The sequence below is a fragment of the Squalius cephalus genome (genome assembly GCF_949319135.1).
Source record: "Squalius cephalus genome assembly, chromosome: 16".
Lineage (NCBI taxonomy): Eukaryota > Metazoa > Chordata > Actinopteri > Cypriniformes > Leuciscidae > Squalius > Squalius cephalus.
The window spans coordinates 3,637,522-3,658,442 of record NC_137137.1 but is presented as its reverse complement, the minus strand read 5'-3'; the positions used below and the strand labels follow the sequence as shown (position 1 = coordinate 3,658,442).

General features: G+C 37.3%; 1 protein-coding gene and 1 long non-coding RNA gene across 6 annotated transcripts; both read left to right on the top strand.

Moving 5' to 3' along the window:
• The first annotated feature begins 107 nt into the window (after positions 1 to 107).
• Positions 108 to 20,796, top strand: septin5a (septin 5a). 5 transcript variants are annotated; one of them, XM_079896376.1, is made up of 11 exons: positions 108 to 290; positions 8,579 to 8,669; positions 8,756 to 8,842; positions 9,462 to 9,585; positions 11,079 to 11,213; positions 12,289 to 12,406; positions 12,616 to 12,717; positions 12,941 to 13,037; positions 17,128 to 17,263; positions 17,423 to 17,525; positions 20,103 to 20,796. In XM_079896376.1, the coding sequence occupies exons 2-11, from the start codon at positions 8,660 to 8,662 to the stop codon at positions 20,163 to 20,165; spliced, it is 975 nt and encodes a 324-aa protein (XP_079752502.1). In that variant the 5' UTR covers positions 108 to 290; positions 8,579 to 8,659; the 3' UTR covers positions 20,166 to 20,796. The 5 variants fall into 5 exon arrangements, with proteins under 5 accessions (XP_079752502.1, XP_079752501.1, XP_079752499.1 ...); XM_079896375.1 differs by having other exon boundaries at positions 108 to 445; XM_079896373.1 differs by lacking the exon at positions 108 to 290 and adding an exon at positions 4,167 to 4,238.
• LOC307173343 lies at positions 13,046 to 14,899 on the top strand. The gene is made up of 3 exons (XR_013823832.1): positions 13,046 to 13,146; positions 14,418 to 14,516; positions 14,845 to 14,899. It is a non-coding gene; the product is annotated as an uncharacterized lncRNA (long non-coding RNA).
• Positions 20,797 to 20,921: the final 125 nt, after the last annotated feature.

Genomic DNA, 20,921 nt, shown 5'->3' with positions numbered 1-20,921 from the left:
CAATAATGAGGTTAAATCGTCATAATGCATCAAAAACTTTTCTGTTATGTATAAATCTATGGGATGAAATCAGCAAGAAAAAGAGGAACGCCTAGGCGCAGCTGTAGTATTCTGTAATCTGTGAATGACGTGTGTGTGGGCGGGGCTTCGCCTGCGCTGGCCACGCCCCTCCACCCCTGAGGTTCCGAGCGCGAGACGGACCGAAGCCGAGCCCAGCAGAACTGCAGAGAGCGAGACAGCCCGAAACATGAGCACCAACATCAGATATAAGAGCAGGCTCATGAAATCCGGTAATGACACAGACACGGGGACTGTTTTTACTCTGTTTTTACTGTGAGTGAGTGGATGAAATGATGACTATTTCTCTCTTCCTGCCTGTGCATCTTCTTCATCCTCGCGCACCTGCTTCCCTCACCCGACCCGCTGCTGATCAGAGGACAGTGAGGTGAGAAACAGCAACTTTACCACATTGCGCAGTTTTACAGCAGTTTTTAGAGTTCCTACCAATTCAGTTTGCAAACCGCCATCGTTTCGACTAAATCATACGACGCTCACTCTCACCCTGACAGTGTTTTATACATATTGCTGCTTTCTTATGTGTCCACGCGACCGTTTACGAGGTTTAACCCGTGTGTGCTGTTGGTGTCACCCACCCTCGACTGACGCACTTCATTCCTTCAGGATTATAATAACGCATATTTCGTGCATTCTTCTCCTGATCAGCATCCTGAAGGAAATCTGATGTCTGTTGGCTGTTGTCTGATATGAGGATGATAGTGCTACTCCTCTCTGGAGGTGTTGTCATGGTTACAGTAGCTGGAGGCTGATGGTGCTGAGCTCGAGATGTTTGAGTGAAAGAGTGTTTCCTCCTCCTCAACCAATATATCTGTTGGTGTGGTGATGTTCACACCTTGTTAAGCAGGATCACCCATAAAATGAGATGTCGTGTGTCGATCATTTAAACAGTCGGGAAGGGAACCTTTAGTTCACGTTTCAATCCGATTTGCTATTTAATATTGCTTGAGTCAGGTGGTATTATCATTCTGGAGAGCGAGCTATTGGGAACGTATACGACATCAATATGTCTGATCCATTTTCCCAAAAGAGAAAGACTGTATATTTGAAATGCATACACTGCTGTTCAAAATTTTGGGGTCAGTAAGATTATTTTCTTTTAAAGAAATTACTTTTATTTAGCAAGGATGCATTAAATTGACTAAAAGTGACAGTAAAGACACTCATAATGTTACAAAATGTTTCAATTTCTAATAAATGCTGTTCTTTTGAACTTTCTATTCATCAAAGAATCCTGCGAGAGAAAAAAAATGCAACACAGTTTCCACAAGCAACATGACAAGAATTTTGTTTTCAACTTTGATAATGATCATAAATGTTTCTTGAGCAGCAAATCCTCATATCAGAATGATTTCTGAAGGATCATGTGACACTGAAGACTGGAGTAATGATGCTGAAAATTCAGCTTTGACCACCGGAGTAAATTACACTTTAAAATTGGAATAATATTTCACTACATTACAGTTTTTACTGTGTTTCTGATCAAATAAATGCAGCCTTAGTTAGTGAGCAGAAGAGATTTCTTTCAAAAACAAAAAAAATCGTGTCAAACCTTTTTTTAACCGGTAGAACTGGTCAAATTAGTTTTGTTTTGTTATGTTTTTGTGACTTTAGGGAGTATATTAGCACATGGGTTTGTGGTAAACCCTGAAGGAAAGTAACAAGTCGCTGGTTGCAATTTGCTGATTTGATCTCCATGAGAATTGTGCACTTGAATTTAGCATCTGTTAAAAGATACAGCCGATACTTTCTATTTTACTACAGTATATGTACCGAAGCTGTTAGTGATTCCACACGGCTTCCAGCACTTGAACCATGAACACACACGTGCAGTTCCTAGAAAACTCATCATCCTACGCAAAAGAGGAACGCAACAGCAAACACCCACACACACACACACACACACACACTCTGTCAATGCTTCAGGATCTCTCTCTCTTTCTCTCTCACTCCCTCCCTCTCTCTCTCTCTCACTCTCTCTCTCTCTCTCTCTCTCTCTCTCTCTCTCTCTCTCTCTCTCTCTCTCTCTCTCTGCATTGAAGCTTAATAGCTTAATGGTGTGGAAGGCTGGCTGCCATTTCAGACATGTCTTATTTATCTCTGAAAAGGTCACTGCATTGAAATAAAGCAGTGTGTGTGTGTGTGTGTGTGTTTCTATAGAGCGAGATGTCTGCAGTGTGTGCTGTCAGTGAAATGCGCAGCTGCATACGGCGTGACAGATGGCAGAATTGAAGTTTCTTTTGATCATGAAGTCAAATGGCCTGTGTAGTTGTTCAAATGCCTCAGCAAGAAACGTCCATCTCAGTATCTACAGTACGAGAGAGGACAGAGCGTTCAGCACATGCTCAAGAATACGGTTTGGTTCACCTCTGTTTGGGTTAAGAGCCGTTTCACTAATATCCTTCAAATTAACCCACAAATGAAACCCAGTTGTCATTTACTCACCCTAATGGCATTCGTTTCTTCTGTTTCCAAGAGTTTACTTTGAATGCAGGTTCTAGAACTGGCAACAATTTTGCTTTTTGTCCATTTTGGAGCTGGACAGATGCGTATCGCTGTTCACATTCACTGCATGCAGAACAGAAGCTCAGACATTCTGAGAAATATATTGTGTTCCACAGAAGAAAGTAAGTCATGACATGAGGATGAGTGAAAAATGACATGTTATATTCGATAAAACTGTTCCTGCACATGTGAGTTCATTTACACTACCGTTCAAAATTTCAGATTTCATTTTTTGAAAAGAAATAAAAAAAAATTTTCAGCAAGGATGCGTTAAATTGATCAAAAGTAACAGTAAAGAAATGTATAATGTTACAAAAAAATGCTATTTCAAATAAATGCTGTTTTTTGTTTGCTTTCTATTAATCAACGATTCTAAAAAAAAAAGAATCACCGTTTTCACAAACATATGAACTCTTCTCAACTGATAATAATCAGAAATGTTTCTTGAGCGACAAATCATCATATTAGAATTAATTCTTAAGGATCACGTGACACTGAAGACTGGAGTAATGATGCTGAAAATCTAGCTTTGATCACATTTTACAATATATTCAACAGTTATTCTAAATTGTAATAATATCTCACAATATTTCTGTTTTACTGTATTTTAGATCAAATAAATACAGCATTGTTGAGCAGAAGAACAACATTTAAAAAATCTTGCTGATCTAAAACTTTTGAATAATGTATGTGCAATACAGTGTTCCCTTAATATTATCCATGTGAAGTGCTGTGGGAAGTTGTCAGTTTAAACCCCACAACTATCACCACTGTGCCTCTGAGCATCACTGTAATAAGTGTACTGTAAGTTACCCTGGATAATGTGCATGTGCGTTGAACCATTTAAACACATGCCTGTAATATTACAAACAATCTGGTGAGCCAGTAAAGCTGACATGGTGTGAAAGCGAGACCGCTCCGGGTCTGTTTGTGCTTGACCCAGTGCAGCTGCCGTAGAGCCCCGAGGATGTTTAGTCTGTGCAGAGAGTCTCGTGTTCATTCACTTCTCTTCCCTCAGGCGTCTCTCCACCCTTCCCATCATTATTACATCATCAGCATGTTCCAACCCACATGCAGTGTAACATGAGACAGCTCACATGACATCATTGGTCCCACCTCACTGTTAAATATCAGTGAAAAGCAAGCAGAATCACTGTCTGAGATGAGCAGATGTCTCTATTTCAATTCAAATTAGAAATGTTATTGCGCATAACTGCAGGGTTGCCAGTGCATTGCTATACAGTTGCTAAAGTATTCGGAATGCCGTTCTGTGCTTTATTATGTGGTTGCTAGGGTGTTCTGGGTGGTTGCCCGGGTGTCGCTATGCAGTTGCTAAAGTATTTTGAATTGCTTTGTGTGCATTTCTATGAATATTGGAGTAAACTTTGCTATTGCTGCAGTTGTGGTTGTTTTTAGTGTGTTGCTATGCTATTGTTAGGGTGTTCTGGGTGGTTGCCAGGGTGTCACTATGCAGTTCCTAAAGTGTTCTGAATGCCTTTCTGTGTGTTACTACAGTATGTAATTGCTGAAGTGTTCTGGGTGGTTGCCAGTGCATTGCTATACAATCGCTAAAGTATTCGAATGCCTTTCTGTGCATTGTTATGTGGTTGCTAGGGTGTTCTGGGTGGTTGCCAGGGTGTCGCTATGCAGTTCCTAAAGTGTTCTGAATGCCTTTCTGTGTGTTACTATGTAATTGCTGAAGTGTTCTGGGTGGTTGCCAGTGCATTGCTATACAGTCGCTAAAGTATTCGAATGCCTTTCTGTGCATTGTTATGTGGTTGCTAGGGTGTCGCTATGCAGTTGCTAAGGTATTTTGAATTGCTTTGTGTGCATTTCTATGCAATTGCAGTAAACTTTACTATTGCTGCAGTTGTGGTTGTTTTTAGTGTGTTGCTATGCAATTGTTAGGGTGTTCTGGGTGGTTGCCAGGGTGTCGCTATGCAGTTCCTAAAGTGTTCTGAATGCCTTTCTGTGTGTTACTACAGTATGTAATTGCTGAAGTGTTCTGGGTGGTTGCCAGGGTATTGCTATACAGTTGCTAAAGTATTTGAATGCCTTTCTGTGCATTGTTGAGTTTGTGTAAGAAAAAATATTAATATTTAAAACTTTATAATAAAGTAAAATAACTAGCTTCTGGGAAAACGAACATACGGATTCCACTTAAGTGTAAAGCGCAACTTATGCAACCAATGCGACCAAAAAATTGTGATTCTCAATTTATCAATCGTGCAGCTAGTTCACACAGAATGCGTTTTTGCTGTAAAAAACACAAGACGCAGGTCAGTGGAACAAAAAAAGCAGATCTAGAGAGGCTTCTTTTAAAAGTTTAACTTATATTTTAACTTAAAGGGGTGGAAGCATTGGAAACGAATGGGGGACGAATTTCATCACGTTTAGCAGCATTGCGCCCAAACAAAATCTTACTGAAAGCTCGTTTTTTGAGATATCAACCTCAAATTTGGAACACAACTTGTTTAGATTTGTAGCTTTGATTTTCTCACAGATTTAGAGTAAAACATGCTTTAGAAAATATATATTTCATATAAAATTTTAAATAGTATTTTTATGAAGTCTCCATTCAAGATTCACGACAGTTTAAGTTGGAAATTTTATCTTCAGGTCTATCCTCAAAAAGTGATTAACAGGTAATAAATGGCTCATAACTATTCCATAAATATAAGTAAGTGCCATAAAATCTCCTAAAAATACAAAACAAAATGCATTAGCTTGAAACAAAAAAATTATAATTTGATATTTTTGAGCACCAGAGGGTTAAATGAAAGCTGTTTCCTCCATTTTAATACACTTGATCGTATCAGAGTTCCTCAAACAAAACTGGTTTAAAACAATAGAGATATTGGATTGTGTCAGGTGGCACTCAGAGATGGCAGCTGGACAGTGAGAGGGTGTTGTTCTCTGTAGGGTGGGGGAACCGGAGCTATTGTATCACTCAAAGACATCTGTTCTGCTCTATTCAAAAGACCCCCTTTGGACCCCCCACCCCCCACCAGCACACTGATCATCTATATGCATGACCAGCACCCCCACCAACCCTATAATAGGGCAAATCATGCTTAATATCAAGATGTTTATTAGTGGTGTTTGCTCAGACATCACTTATTACTATTGCTCATATTAGAGTTAGTGATCTAAACAACCCCCAAACCTTCAGTATTAACCCCAGCAGAACTGCATTTCACTCAGAAAATATACCAAGCGAATTTGAAGATTCAATCACACATATTCACAGAATCTTCCTGAAAAGCAAACTGGTCCAACAGGCTTTGAGGCTTTGGATGTCATCATCGATACATTAACTGGAATTAACTGCGTTCAGTATTTAAGCTTTGAATTAATTTAAGCTTTCATTCAATAATACATTTAATCGATGCATTATTTGATCAAAAAAACAGTAAAAACAGTAATATTGTAAAATATTTGTATAATTTACAGTTTTCTATTTTTTTTTTAACTATCAAAAAGTGATCAAAGCTGAATTTTAAGCATCATTACTCCAATCTTCAGTGTCACATGATCCTTCAGAAATCACTCTAATATGATGATTTGCTGCTCAAGAAACATTTCTGATTATTATCAATTGCTGAAAACAGTTGCTTCATATTTTTGTGGAAACCATGATGCATTTTTTTTCAGGATTCTTTGATGAATAGAAAGCTCAAAAAACTGCATTTATTTGAAACTTTCGTAACAGTATAAATGTCTTTACTGTAACTTTCGATCAATTTAATGCATCCTTGTTGTATAAAAGTATTCATTTTATTAATTCATTCAAAAAAAACATTTTTTTACAGACATCAAACTTTTGAACAGTATATATATTTTTATACAGGCAAAAATATGCATCCTCATAGCACTGAATGTAATACTACAGTAAAGGTCACTCTGCTGTGCTGTAGTCTGTAGAAAAGATGTGTGTGTGCCAGTCTGGCAAGGTCTGGTGGGAAGGGTGTGGCTGCCATCTTACTAAATGTGTCTTGCTCCCACACACTCACACACACACACACACACACACACACACACACACACACACACACACACAGAAATCCCTACACCTCAGAGCCGTCTATGGAAAAAAAGTGGGGGAGGAATGAACGACCAAATGAATGAGTGTTTTTATTCCTGCCCCCCTTTCCTGTCTAAAATTGCTTCCATGCTTTTTTTTCCCCTTTACGTCTTTTCGTTGCTCTTGCTCACTCACTCTCTCTCTCTCACTCACTACCTTCTTTTGTCAGTCTTTCATTCAGTCATGTGGGGATTCCTCTATCTGCCTGTCTGAACACGGCATGCTGGGATGTGCCATGGGCAGGAGACAGACAGAAATCAAGGAAAGGAAAGCGGAGATTGTTTTTAGAGAAAGAGAGTGGTAAACAGAGTCAGAGAGAGAGAGAGAGAGAGAGAGAGAGGGGTCACGCAGGTTTAAAGACGGACGGCACACATTTCTGAGGCGTCTGGTTCAGGATGGACAACATGATGCTGCAGGAGAAACTGGTGGAGAAACTTCTGTGTCCCCGAACCAGAACCACCCGACAGAAGGTTCGGTGTTTATATGTCTTGTAAATTTTATATATATACACTTACTAGTAAACTAAATGGAGGCATATTCATTTGCACTATATGAGAAAAGGCACAAATGAATATGCTTCCATTTAGTTTATTAATAAGTGTTATTGTAAATAGTATGACATCACACACTGAAATAATGATTTCCTTACTCAGTATTTTGTCTTGTTTTACATTATAAGTATGTAAACATTCTTAAATGAAGACACATTTTCTTTAGAAGCAAAATTACAAGATATTAAGCCTTGTATACTGAACAATTATTCAAAATTAAGTGAACTTATTAAAACAGGAAAAATATCTGCCAGTGGGATCAGAAAAATAATCTTGTTTTCATTTTTTTAATTAAATTTATTTTTTTGACCCAGATTGGCAGACCCTGAATTTAGCATAAATTCACTTATTTTTGATGCATTTTTCAGAAAACAAGACTTGACATCTTTTTTTTTGTGTGTCTTGATTTAAGAATGTTAAGATATTTGTGCTGGAAAACAAGACAAAAATAGATTTTAATTTCAAGGAAATATTTTTTTTGCAGTGCATGCATGATATTATGCAAATTTTGGTGCTATGAATGCTTATTCTTAAAGTTAAAGATTTGAACAAACCTAGTATTAAGGTTTGATCATTATAAACCCTATTATAATATTATAAACCCTGATTATTATAAACCCTAACTATTAATCTTTCGTGTGTAACTAGCAACCACATTTAGAATACCTTAGCAACACCCTAGCAACCACCCTGAAAACCCAAACAGCCTCATAACAACATGCTACAAATCCTTCAGAACACTTTAGCAACTGCATAGTTTTGCTTCAGAAAATGTAAAAAATCTCATTGTTTTTATATGTAATTGAATTCCACACACATCTTCTCTCACACACACACTGTGCACGTGGGGTGAGATACGGCAGGGTTTCTCTTTTCTAGGACGATGGACTGCGGAAACACACATGACGGGCTGTGAGATGCTCTGGCACTCAGATGAGTTGTGTTTGGCCCAAGTTCGAGTGTGTTAAAAAGGCCTTTTCAGCTTATGTAAATATGGCTTCTGTGTGTGTATACGGCCAGTCGGTTTGGCCTGGACACTGAGCTGGTTCTGCTGTCGGGTTTGATCTTGATTTTGCTTTCATTCAGCGCATAGCCGTCAGTAATATTAGTGTTCTCAGTGTCTGTTTGAGCGGTTATGAATGCTGAGCGGTTTCCGGCACAGTTGGTAGATCTGCAGGAGTCTCGACACTACTGGCATTTTCATGCTCTGCTATTTTTGTGTCAGTCTTGATGATTCACAGAAGCTCTGTCTTAAAGGGACAGTTCACCCAAAATAATCATTCAAAACCTGTATGACTTTCTTTCTTCCATAAAACGCAAAGGAAATAATACAGAATGCTCATTTTTTGACTTTTTTTCTCAGGACAAGCAGTATGTCGGCTTCGCAACGCTTCCTAATCAGGTCCACAGGAAGTCGGTGAAGAAGGGCTTCGACTTCACCCTGATGGTGGCAGGTATGTCTGAGATCATCACTATAGCATGTGACACTGACTTCATGCTCATCTTTGTCAATAACAAGAACATTGTGTGTGTGTTTTAGGTGAATCTGGATTGGGCAAGTCTACTCTAGTTAACAGCCTCTTTCTCACAGATCTCTATAAAGACAGGAAATTACTAAATGCAGAAGGTAAGAATTGTCTTAAAGGAACAGTACACCAAAACAAAATCTGTTTTGTTTATATTAAGCATACAATATAGTCTACTGTTCAAAAGATTTAGTTTTTTTTTCAAATAAATTAATATCAATCAATTTGATTCATCAAGAATGCATTCAATTGATCAAAAGTGACAGTAAAGACATTGATATTTCAAATAAATGCTGTTGTTTTGCACTTTTTATTCATCAAACAAAAATATTAAACTGTTTTCAGCATAGATAATGAGGATAAATATTCTTGAGCAGCAAATTAGCATATCAGAATGATTTCTGAAGGATCATGTGACACTGAAGACTGGAGTAATGATGCTGAAAATTCAGCTTTATCACAGGAATAAATTACATTTTAACATATATTCAAATAGAAAATGGTTCTTTTAAATTGTAATAATATTTCACAATATTTACTGTTTTTTACTCTATTTTTGATCACTAAATGCAGCTTTGGTGAGCAGAAGAGTCTTCTTTCAAAAACATTTAAAAATCTTACCGACCCATAACTTTTGAACATTAGTAGTCCATTCATAAGTGTTCATCTCATATATGGTTTTGTCAGGTTGAATGCTATAACGTGTTTTTCCTGTGACAGAGCGTATTAATCAGACGGTTGAGATCACCAAACACACAGTGGACATTGAGGAGAAAGGAGTCAAACTCAAACTCACTATTGTGGACACGCCGGGATTTGGAGACGCGGTCAATAATAATGAATGGTGAGAATTCAGCTGTTCCCAGCATCACATGACAATTACAATAATGAAACAGATAGTTATGGTCTTGGCTGCTGATTGCTCAATACAGTATTTTATGTAAGCAAAAAGTCTTTAAGTGTGTGTTCACACTTGTAGTCCTAGTCCGCTTAGCGTTCATATTGGCATTTTAACACCAAACCTAAAGATGCCGAACCTAAAGGCATAGGGATACGTTCACAACCTGATTGGTCGGCTTTTATTACATATTTTGCGACGGAACTTACTGAACATCCAAAACAATGCTGTGTGCTGGGCTAAATGTGCTGGTTGTATGTGTGTAGTCTACATATTATGCTATTTTGACCAGCTGAGAACTCGTGAATAGCTTATAAAATATGTAAAGGAGTCAAAACGGCGTCAGGAATCCCTGTACCGAACTGTGATGGGCAGTTCATTGTCCTTTTTAGGGTCGCATCTTGTGACATCACGTCCTGTTTTTGATTTGTTTTCATGTCTTTGGTCCTTGTTGTGCTCATATTTCAGTCGAGTTTGTTTGGAAGCGGACCGAGACCCATCTTTTCAACGGTCTCGATCTGCTTGTTTGGTGCACACCAGGGTTCGGATGGCAGCGTTCAAACTTATTCAAATGAACCGCACTAACAGAGCAATCGCACCAGGGTTCGTTTTAATCCAACCAAACATGCCAAGTGTGTGTGAACACACACCCTTAGTCATGGCTGTATTCACAGTATAGCACAGGCTCGAGAGTCTAAGGTCAGGGTTTCACAAACTGGGTTTGTCAGGGAACAGCAAGGGCTTTGTGAGTTAATACAAAGATAAATCATAAAAGTAAAAAATAAAATACTGAAAGCAAATGGAGTAAAATAAAATAAAGTTATTAAAATAATAATTTAATTAATTAATAAATCAAAGTAAACAAATCATTTAAAAATGAAAACAATCAAAATAAAACACATCCTAAAAGAAAATTAAATATTTTATTTGTTAACCTGCATGTCATGTGATTATTAAAGTCGCCATAAAATCAAAATTGACAATCCCTATTTTTTTTTTCAATGGAATATTGCAGTATGTATTATAAATGATTTACCTGTGCACATCATTATTATTATTTTGTATTCATGTACTTGTAATCCTTAATCAAAATAACTTGATGACGAGGGCGGGGCAACCTGTCACTCACATGAGATCCACCAATAGCAAACCACAACCATCCAATCAATTCCCCTTGTACAAAATCAAGCCCCGCCCTACATTTGTTCTTGTTCCAGAAGCCGTTTCAGTAGCGAATAGCGAAGAAAATACTATCAAGATTTCTGTTTCATGCCGTCATTAACCAGCATCAGAGAACTGTGAACATGTGAATGTGCTGAAATATCAACTTAAAAACTCAAAGTAAAAAATTCAAGTAAATAATTTAAAGCCAAAGGGGTTCGGTTATTGTGTTCAGTTGTGATCTTCTGAAGAGTGCGTGTTCATCTGTGTGTTTGCAGTTGGAAGCCCATCACAGACTACATCGACCAGCAGTTTGAGCAGTACTTCAGAGATGAGAGCGGACTGAACAGAAAGAACATATTAGACAACAGAGTGCATTGCTGCCTGTACTTCATACCACCGTTCGGACACGGGTACGAAAACACCCTTGATATGAGTGTGGGAGCGGGTGGAGCGGGGCTGTCTTATGTGGGTCAAGTTCACATGCATCCTTATCCACATTTGCATAATAATACATGTGTGTATATGGGGAGGATGGTCCATTGTGCCCGTTTGTAACGTATATTAATGGCATTCGTTAGAATTTGTTTGTCTTTGAGTGCAATGTGTACAATTAGCACATATTCCTTACAACTCCAAATCAATACAAAACAAGATATCAGTAAATTGATAAGAACCCTGTTTGAATTCAGCTGTCTGCAAGTGTTCATTTACTTAATTACACTAAAAAGAATAAATATTATTTTAAGATTATACACAGATTAATTCAAATGAGGTCCTTATCAATATTAGTTAATATCGTTAATAGTTAACAAACCTGCCACTGACTCTCAGATGTGAATTCATGAGTTCATATTTTATTTAATTCTTGAGTGAGATAAAAGTTAACATTTTTGACTTGTCTATGATGGAGGTCTCAACTTAAATAAGATTTATTAATAAAAATTATACAGTATTATTCGACATAGCTGGACAGTAACAAAGTCTGTTTTCAATTCCGGTCAAAATAAATGTGAAAAGTTACTAATGCCGGATTTAAGTATTGATTATTGTAAATGAAAATCATATTTAGTCATGTGACTGTCAGTAATTTGTGAGCTACAAGTGTATAATAATGACTAGGATGTATAAGTTTTGCAAAGAAGATATAAAGTTTGCTTATTTGCAGATCAATACATATTTGCGGACTAATGATTAGTACTGGCTAGAATAAATAATAAACATGATTCATCGATCAGTGCTTTTAATACTCAAGTACATTAAAAATCAATTACTTTTGTACTTTTACTCAAGTAATATTGAAAATGAGTATGAATACTTGTACTAAAGGTATCAGTACTTTTATTCAAATACTTCATTTATGTACTTCGTTTACCGCTGGTATTTAATACATAATAAAAGTCAATAGAAATAGAGATGGATTTGGGGTGGTGGTGCAATATGATGCATATGGATATCATGAATATACTTGTCGCTTTTACTGTTTAGTTTGCGGCCGGTGGACGTGGAGTTCATGAAGGCTCTACATGAGAAAGTGAACATCATTCCTCTGATCTCTAAAGCCGACTGTCTCACGCCGAATGAGGTGAAAAAACTCAAGGACAGGGTAAGTGGACACGATCTGATCTGATGTCCTCTGAAACTCAGTTAACTGTAAATCTGATTATTTTTGTGGTGCTGCTCCTGATGGAATCAATTATTTTATTCTAGACCGAACGCATCCGATTCAAGCTAGTCGTTAACCGCATATTTGACTTGGGGTGTGAAACACAACACGAGATGCGTTTCATACTGTAGATGTGTGTTTTCCTGCAGGTGCGAGACGAGATCGAGCGCTTCGGGATCAAAGTGTATCAGTTTCCTGAGTGTGACTCTGATGAAGAGGAGGAGTTCAAACAGATGGACAAAGAGCTGAAGGTCCGGCAAACACATCTCATAAGTCTCATCTCCTAAATATCATTTTTTCCGAAATGATTTTGAATGAATTTGAATCCATTTGGATTGATTTTACCCATATGATGGACTTTTTACTTTTACTTTAATGTGAAAAGCATGTTAAAGCAAGTTGTATTGATTCAAAAAGAATACCAGGTCTTATGTAATGAACATTGAATGATTCATGTGTGTGTGTGTGCTGTAGGAGTGCACTCCGTTTGCTGTCATTGGCAGTAATGCAGTGGTGGAGGCCAGAGGTCAGAGGGTCAGAGGTCGTCTTTACCCTTGGGGTATCGTGGAAGGTTGGTATATTTATACAGTAAATGCACAAACGCAGATATGAATACTTTGGAAATGGATTGCAAGCATGCCAGTTCTGTTTTATATACAGTACTTTAATGCTACTTAAAGGTAGCCTGGCTAACGTCAGACCACTTTCTCTTTGAGACGTGGTCTGGAAACCACATGTACATTTTCTCGTATTTGAGGCATGGTTTACGAATGCCCAGAGCCGTTTATTGGGCGCTACGAATGTCTATCAAATGCGCCTGTACGCAGCTCATAGCCAATCATTTCAAATTATACCAGATGACGTATGTAGAGCGACAGATATTCAACGAAGAAAGACGACGATGGGTCAGATTTATGTGTACACCAGAGAGTCCTGCACGGGTCCGATTTTGTAAATCCGCCCCCGACCCGTTTTCCAACAGCAGCACTAATAAAAATCTGCACCGACCCGCTTAAAATAGAACCGACACCCGACCCGCACCCGAAATAAAATCAGTTTAGACTATCACATTATAGACACACAAACATTTTTATTGCCAGGTCATACAGAAGTTATTACACGACCATTAAGGACAACTTCAGCCGAAGCTGTCAAAAGGCCGATACATGAAGAACATGGCTAACGTTACCACACAAATCGAACAGACGCGGCTACAACACTATATGCCACACAATTTCGTCTAGCCTACATCTGACAATTTTGGGTTCAAACACACCCTGCACACCACACATACTTAACAGTGTTAAATATGAAAAATACCGTTCGATAGAGCTGCTTTGTTACCAGTTATCTGCGTGCTTCCTCAGGGATGAAGTTCCACATTTGCGGCTATCCAACACGAAAATGTTTGCAGCAAAGCCTTTCACAATATTTTCTTCAGATAACTCCAAATTTCTCCCACACACTAGACTTGATTTTTGATGACGTATTGTCGACAACTTTACAATCTCCACTAGCTATTCTTTTCTTCAACTCCTCAGCATCCATCTCGACGACTGCAAGCAGAACGCGCGCGCGCGGTTGTGATGCATTTTTAAAAGTGGAAGTAGCCTAGGTAACGTTATAGATCCTGGGAGGGCGTGGCGCGTCGGCACAAATAAACTGATGTGGATTTTAAATTATTTTATCAACTTGAAATACAGGCATATTTTTGTAGATGTGTTCCTAAAAATATGCATATATTTTTACGTCTGTCATGTTGGATCCATAGATAAACAAACTGCTTCGGTGTGTCGCATATACTTCGTCATCGTCTTCCTGCTCCCTCCCCGTTCTGTGATTGGTTCCCTATTTCAGGGGAAAAATTAGTCCATGGTGTCCAGACTACCTTGCAGCGTGAATAAAATCGCGCTGCTCAAGGCAGTATGGGGAAACCCAGGCTAACTTAAAGGTGCATTGTGTAATATTTAGGAGGATCTGTTGACAGAAATGCAATATCATACACATAACTATGTTTTCAGTGGTGTATAAAGACCTTACTTAATTAACCGTTATGTTTTTATTAGGGCTGTCAAACGATTAATCGCGATTAATCGCATCCAAAATAAAAGTTTGTGTTTACATAATATATGTGTGTGTACGGAGTATAATTATTTTCTATATATAAATACACACACATGCATATATATATTTAAGAAAATGTGTTATTTATATATAAAATATTTATACAGTATATACATGCAAATATTTCTTAAATATATACATGCATGTGTGTGTATTTATATATAGAAAATAATTATACACCGTACACACACATGTATTATGTAAAAACAAACTTTTATTTTGGATGCGATTAATCGCGATTAATCGTTTGACAGCCCTAGTTTTTATTACCTTAGAATGAGCCATTTCTCTCTACATACACCACGGGTCCCCTTACATTGAAATGCGCCTTGTGGCGAAACAATGTAATCGATAAATGCGTTATTTTAAGTTTTTATCAAAAGCTTCTATGATTTCTATCAGTACTTCTATGATAATTTTGAACTATTGTATCACAGAAATAATGATACTATGAGGAAAAGACTGCTGTTTCATGACAACTCTCTCCGGGTCAGCTGCTGCGCCAACACAGATTAAAATGTTGCGATATGATTTTGTCAAAGGTTTAATAGACAGACGAATTGAAAGATCGCGTGGATGTTTGAATCGAGATCGCAGTCTTTTAAAGACGAATCGAGCAGCTCTACTGTCTTATCTCTCTCTCAGCATATGAGTAGCTCTGCGTGTCGTGCATGAGCGAATGAACAACTGATCCGTGGCTGTACCACAAACACATACTCACTATTTTTATTTCAAATCCAGAAGTTATGCAGCAACTTTTATTAAAAAAAGTTTTGTCAGCATTGCGATTCTCTTGGTACACATATACACTCTTTAATGGACGTATGCAACACAATTTAAACAATGTGGGCCTATTATTCCATGCATTACTTCTACTTATATTAAGTTGCTCAAGCAAGTGGTCAAATATTAGCTACTTATATTAAAATCGCAAACATTTTATATTAAAACTTAAAGGGTAAGTTCGGTATTTTACACTTAAAGCCCTGTTTACAGATCGTTTCTGATGAAATAGAACATAGAGTTTTATGAAGGATTGTTCCAGTGCACCTATACACCCATTCTAGAGGTTTTGGGGAAAGCGAAATAAACCTAAAATTCTCGGGACAGCAGCATGTGTCCAAATTTTAATCTTAACCGTTCTATTTCATCAGAAACGATCTGTAAACAGGGCTTTAAGTGTAAAATACCGAACTTGTCCTTTAAAATTGACAAAAAACAATTGTTTCCTCTCATGCCTTTTCTTTTGCATTTAAATTTTAATACATTAAATCTTGCATTTTACAAAGAACTTGTTTTTCCACCTCCACGAATGAGACGAGTGTTGTTCATTATGTCGCCTTGTTGAGTTAAATTGTAGTTTTCCTTGCTTTACCCCGTTCTTAAAGTAAAAAAGATGACTGTGGAAAAAAAGTAGTATTTAATTAAATACATTTATGGTGAGATTACTACATTTTATTTAATTATATGCATTTATGGTGAAATTACTACATTTTCAGGTCAATCTGTGTTCATCACTTTAATTCAGCGTTTGCAGCACAGCATAAATAGACACTCATAGATAACGACACATATCATCCTCTGTTGAAACGAAAGTGGCTAACTTCTGTCAGCCTCATCTGTAAGCAAGGACAAAAATAAAGCAATTTCATTTGCATTAATATCGATTCTGTAAAAAAAATTGTTTTTTAAGTCGTTTAAAAAACAATTACGATTTTTTTCTCCCAGCCCTATTGTAAAGTGTTACAGTTTGACTACTGTATATAGCACCCCTTGTGGCAATTGTGGGAATGCAATAGTGTTCTGACACATTTTGGAAAACAGTGATGAAATGTGTATATTTTTACAGTGTTTAAGCTCACGTACACATGCAGTTTTTCAGGCTTTTCAGTGCGTGTCTGTACATGATTCAATACTGCAGGTGTCTCAAAAATGTGTTGTTGACTCTGTGACCAACTCAGGTCTTCTGTTGTAAATCGCTTCGGATGAATGGATCTGCTAAATGCATAAATGTCAAGTCATCTTCATTTATATAGCGCTTTTAAAAATGCAGATTGTTTCAAAGCAGCTTTACAGTAATTTAAGGTAACAGAGATTGTTTTGGCTTTATAGCGGTTCTTTAGTAAAGTTATTTTCCAGCTAAAGTTAGTTTTGATTGATTCACTTCCGTCGCAACGATCATTTGTTATTAATTTAGGGGCAGCTAAGACGACACCATTCTTTCTACGCAGACTTTAAACGCGAACCTGGGATAAACGCTGATGGCGTTCACATGTGCATTAAGAATTGGTTCTATAGTTATGTATGTGTAAACGCCATATAATACAAGCTTTTTGCACAAAACCCCTTGTGCTGTTCAAGAGGAATGGTGTGCAATGGTGGTCTTGATACTGGCATTTCAATACACACCGCCAAATCTGTGAATGTAAGACAATGTAAATGAGAATCAGCATGTGTAAAACTATGTTTCAGACAGTATGAAGTGTTTGTGTCTGTGTTCATGAACTCTTTTGCGTTTCTTTGTGTGTTTTGTTCAGTGGAGAATCAGTCTCACTGTGACTTCGTGAAACTGAGGAACATGCTGATTCGCTCTCACATGCACGACCTGAAAGACGTGACGTGCGACGTGCACTACGAAAACTACAGAGCCCAATGCATCCAGGAGATGACCAGGTGTGTGGAACATTCACAGACTGATTCATGTGAATATAATGGGGACATAATATAATAATATAATTTAATAGGGAAGAAAAACACTGGCTCTGAGGCTCTGATGCTTTTACTTTCCAGCCTAGATGGAGTTAATATGAGATATGTTTGTGTGTGTTTCAGTAAACTTGCACACGATAACCGTACGGACAGTCCGCTACCCATCCTGCCTCTGCCAACACCAGACGGAGAGACGGAGAGACTCATCAAGATGAAGGATGAAGAGGTATAAAATGATCATCACTAATCTTGAAGGGGTCCTATTATGCTTTTTTTATATTTTATTCTTTCTTTAGTGTGTAATGTTGCTGTTTGAGCATGAAAAAGGTCTGTAAAGCTCCAAAGTCCCTCCAGTGGGAGTTATTCTCTATATCAGTGTTGCTGAACTCCCTGAAACGCCTCCATTGGAGTCTTGAGTTTTCTTCCGTCACAATATTCCTCATTTATAATAATTCATACGCAGAATAAAGGGGCGGGGCCTGGTTGAGTAAGTTAGAAGTGTTGAAACTCGTGGTTATGGTAAGAGACGGGACATTTCCCAAACACACTCGAAGCGGTTGACCAATCACAACACTCTGGTCCAGCCGACCAATCAGAGCACAGTGTGCTTTTCAGAAGGAGGGGCTTCATAGCGACTGGATCTAAACAGAGCGTTACTGACAGACTGGGAAGAGAGGAGATTAAACAATGGAGAATATGAGAAAAATGATGAACATTCAAGCATGAAAACCTGTTCTAGTAGAGCCCAAAAACATCATCAAGACTTTGTAAAAGGACATAATAGGTCCTCTTTAAAGCATCACAGAGATATGTGCTATAGTTCGTTATATAAATCCATACAGTTGTTAGCATGTGCCAGATTCATTTATATTCATGGTCTCTTTAGATACATTTGCAGAAGAATGTATTGTTATAGATATTCTAGATCATTTAATTGCCAATCATGATTGTGTTTATCAGGGCCAATATTATAAATCTTGGTTACACTTCATTTTAAGGTGTCATTGTTACAGTGTAATTTGGTTGAGGGTTAGTTGCATGTAATAATGCATAATTTACTGTTATTACTATGGTAAGTACATGTAACATATGTAACAAGGACACTTTAAAATGACCAGGCAATTTTTTTGTAATGTAGCCATGCTGCAATATTACATTTAAATAGTAAACCAGAGCAGTGCACAACTAGAGAAGTGAATTACTCCAGTCTTCAGGGTCACATGATCCTTCAGAAATCATTCTAATATGATGATTTGCTGCTCAAGAAACATTTCTGGGGCCGTATTCACAAAGAATTTTAAGGCTAAAAGTAGCTCCTAACTGGCGAATTTAGGAGCAACTCCTAAAAATAATGGGCGTGTCACTCCTAACTTTAGGACTCCTCATTTTTTTGACTAAGAGTAATTCACGAAGCATTTTAGCCCTAAAAGTAGCACCTAAGCCTGGGACAGCTTAAAAGAAGTCGAGAGGACTCCTAACTCACTAAGACCTTCACAAACCACTTTTTGTGGTATTTCACGCTGCGATGTTTTGAAATGCGTATGCGGCGGCTACAGGAGCTTCCAATCGTGAGGGAACAATTCTGCATTGTAGGCATAACTAGAGATGCAATAACGCCACCAACAACAACCAAAACTAGGCTACTCATTGCATGTAAACTAATTGTAACGTTTCATTGTGAATCAAATTAAAATGTTCTTCTCTTTGCAAACGTAGGCAGAGGCATATAGTGACAGATTAATTCAATAATGTTGCAAAGATATTGCATCAATCCATATGTTTCATTAGGCTACTAGGCTATTTGTTTTGCCTTACTCTTTATTCATTTAGGCTATTTATTCAGTTATTCATCATCTTCCTTCGCAGTACTAGTGTAGCGCACGCATTCTCAGACCTGTCACCTGTCACTCATCATCGTAGGGGAGGTGTTTGAATCATTCCCGCGTTACAATCATCAGCCAATCAAGGTGGTCACTTCAGTCAAGCTCGTGCATGAGTAATGACGTCATCCATAGCAACGAAGACTCACTCGTAGTTTAGGAGTTGTCATTTTTCTTTACAGAGTAGGTCTGAAAGGCGTTGTGAATAACTTCTAAGAGAAAACTCCTAGCTAAAATCTTTTAGTGCGATTTAGGAGTACTCCTAGTGGTAAGATAAAATGCTTTGTGAATACGGCCCCTGATGATTATTATCAATGTTGAAAACAGTTAATATTTTTGTGGAAACCATGATACATTTTGTCAGGATTCTTTGATGAATAGAAAGTTTATTTGAAATAGAAATGTTTTGTAACATTATAAATGTCTTTACTGTCACTTTTGATCAATTTAACGCATCCTTGCTGAATAAAAGTATTCATTTCTTTTAAACAAACAAAAAACTTTTGAACGGTAGTGTATATGCTTTATGTGAAATCAATCTTTAAAACATTATAATGTACAGTAGAAAAGATGGACAACTGGCATAGACTGTATAGATTTATAATATTGGCCCTGATAAACACAATCATTATTGGCAATTAAATCATCTAGAATATCTATAACAATACATTCTTATGCAAATGTATCTGAAGAGATCATGAATATAAATGAATCCGGCACATCCTAACAACTGTATGGATTAGAAAACGAGTATTGTGTTTGAAATGGAAAAAAAACCCTTATATTATATGCTTTCTAATGAGTTCAATAAGGATAATAAAAAAGCATGCTAATATTGCTGTAGTGCATTTGAGTTTTTTCACCAGTGTAAACTACAGGAAAGTTGCAGTGACTTTGTCTGACTGTGTGTTTTGTTTGTGCAGCTGAAGAGAATGCAGGAGATGCTGGAAAAGATGCAACAACAGATGCATGAGAAAGACCAGTGATGCTGTCTGACACACACACACACACACACACACACTGCAGCCCTCACTGCACCCCTCAGATGTGAATGCATTTAAATGATACTGTACAAATATCATATCTAGAGGTCTGACCATCAGATACACTCTGTTCATCTGCTCGGTGCTTCTGTCTGCCTGGATCAAATATGGTGCAGCTGTCATGTGATTGGTCATGTGTTCATGAGGAGCGTACATAAACCTGTTTACCATTAACTTAAATTAACTTCTAAAGGGATCTAATTTATATTGACTTTTTATTTTTATTTGCTTAGCAAGACGAATGCGTGTGTAAGTTGTTTTCTGACAGTGCAGGGGTTTATTGACGTGTATGTGTGTGTTTGGAGAGAGAGAGAGAGTGTGTGAGGTCCTTTTGCTATGAATTTGTTTGGGTTCAATGGCAGTTTTTATAGTGAATGTGAACATACAGCTCCAATAATTGTTATCACTAAACATACTCAGAATGCTGTTTTTTGCTTGTTTTATAACAGTAATAATTGGAATAAAATCTATTCCATTATTATCAGTGTTAATGGCCTTTAATAATTTAATAATTTATATTATTATGTCAATTGTTTATGTAAAGCTTGCTAATAAATGTGAATAATTTATCAGTTGTCATTGTATTTGTCTGCTAGTTTCATATTCATGTGATTGATCGGTATCTGCTCAGTCATGATGTCAGAAGGTATATCATTTATAAGACAATTTAAATATAGTAATTTTATTGTTTAAATACAG

What these genes read in the sequence shown, in the direction of transcription:
- septin5a (XM_079896372.1), top strand. Translation starts at nt 7,060, where the DNA reads ATGGACAACATGATGCTGCAGGAGAAACTGGTGGAGAAACTTCTGTGT. An exon ending in ATACCACCGTTCGGACACGG is followed by an intron (nt 11,214 to 12,288) that starts GTACGAAAACAC and finishes TTTACTGTTTAG; the next exon opens with TTTGCGGCCGGTGGACGTGG. An exon ending in TCAAGATGAAGGATGAAGAG is followed by an intron (nt 17,526 to 20,102) that starts GTATAAAATGAT and finishes TTGTTTGTGCAG; the next exon opens with CTGAAGAGAATGCAGGAGAT.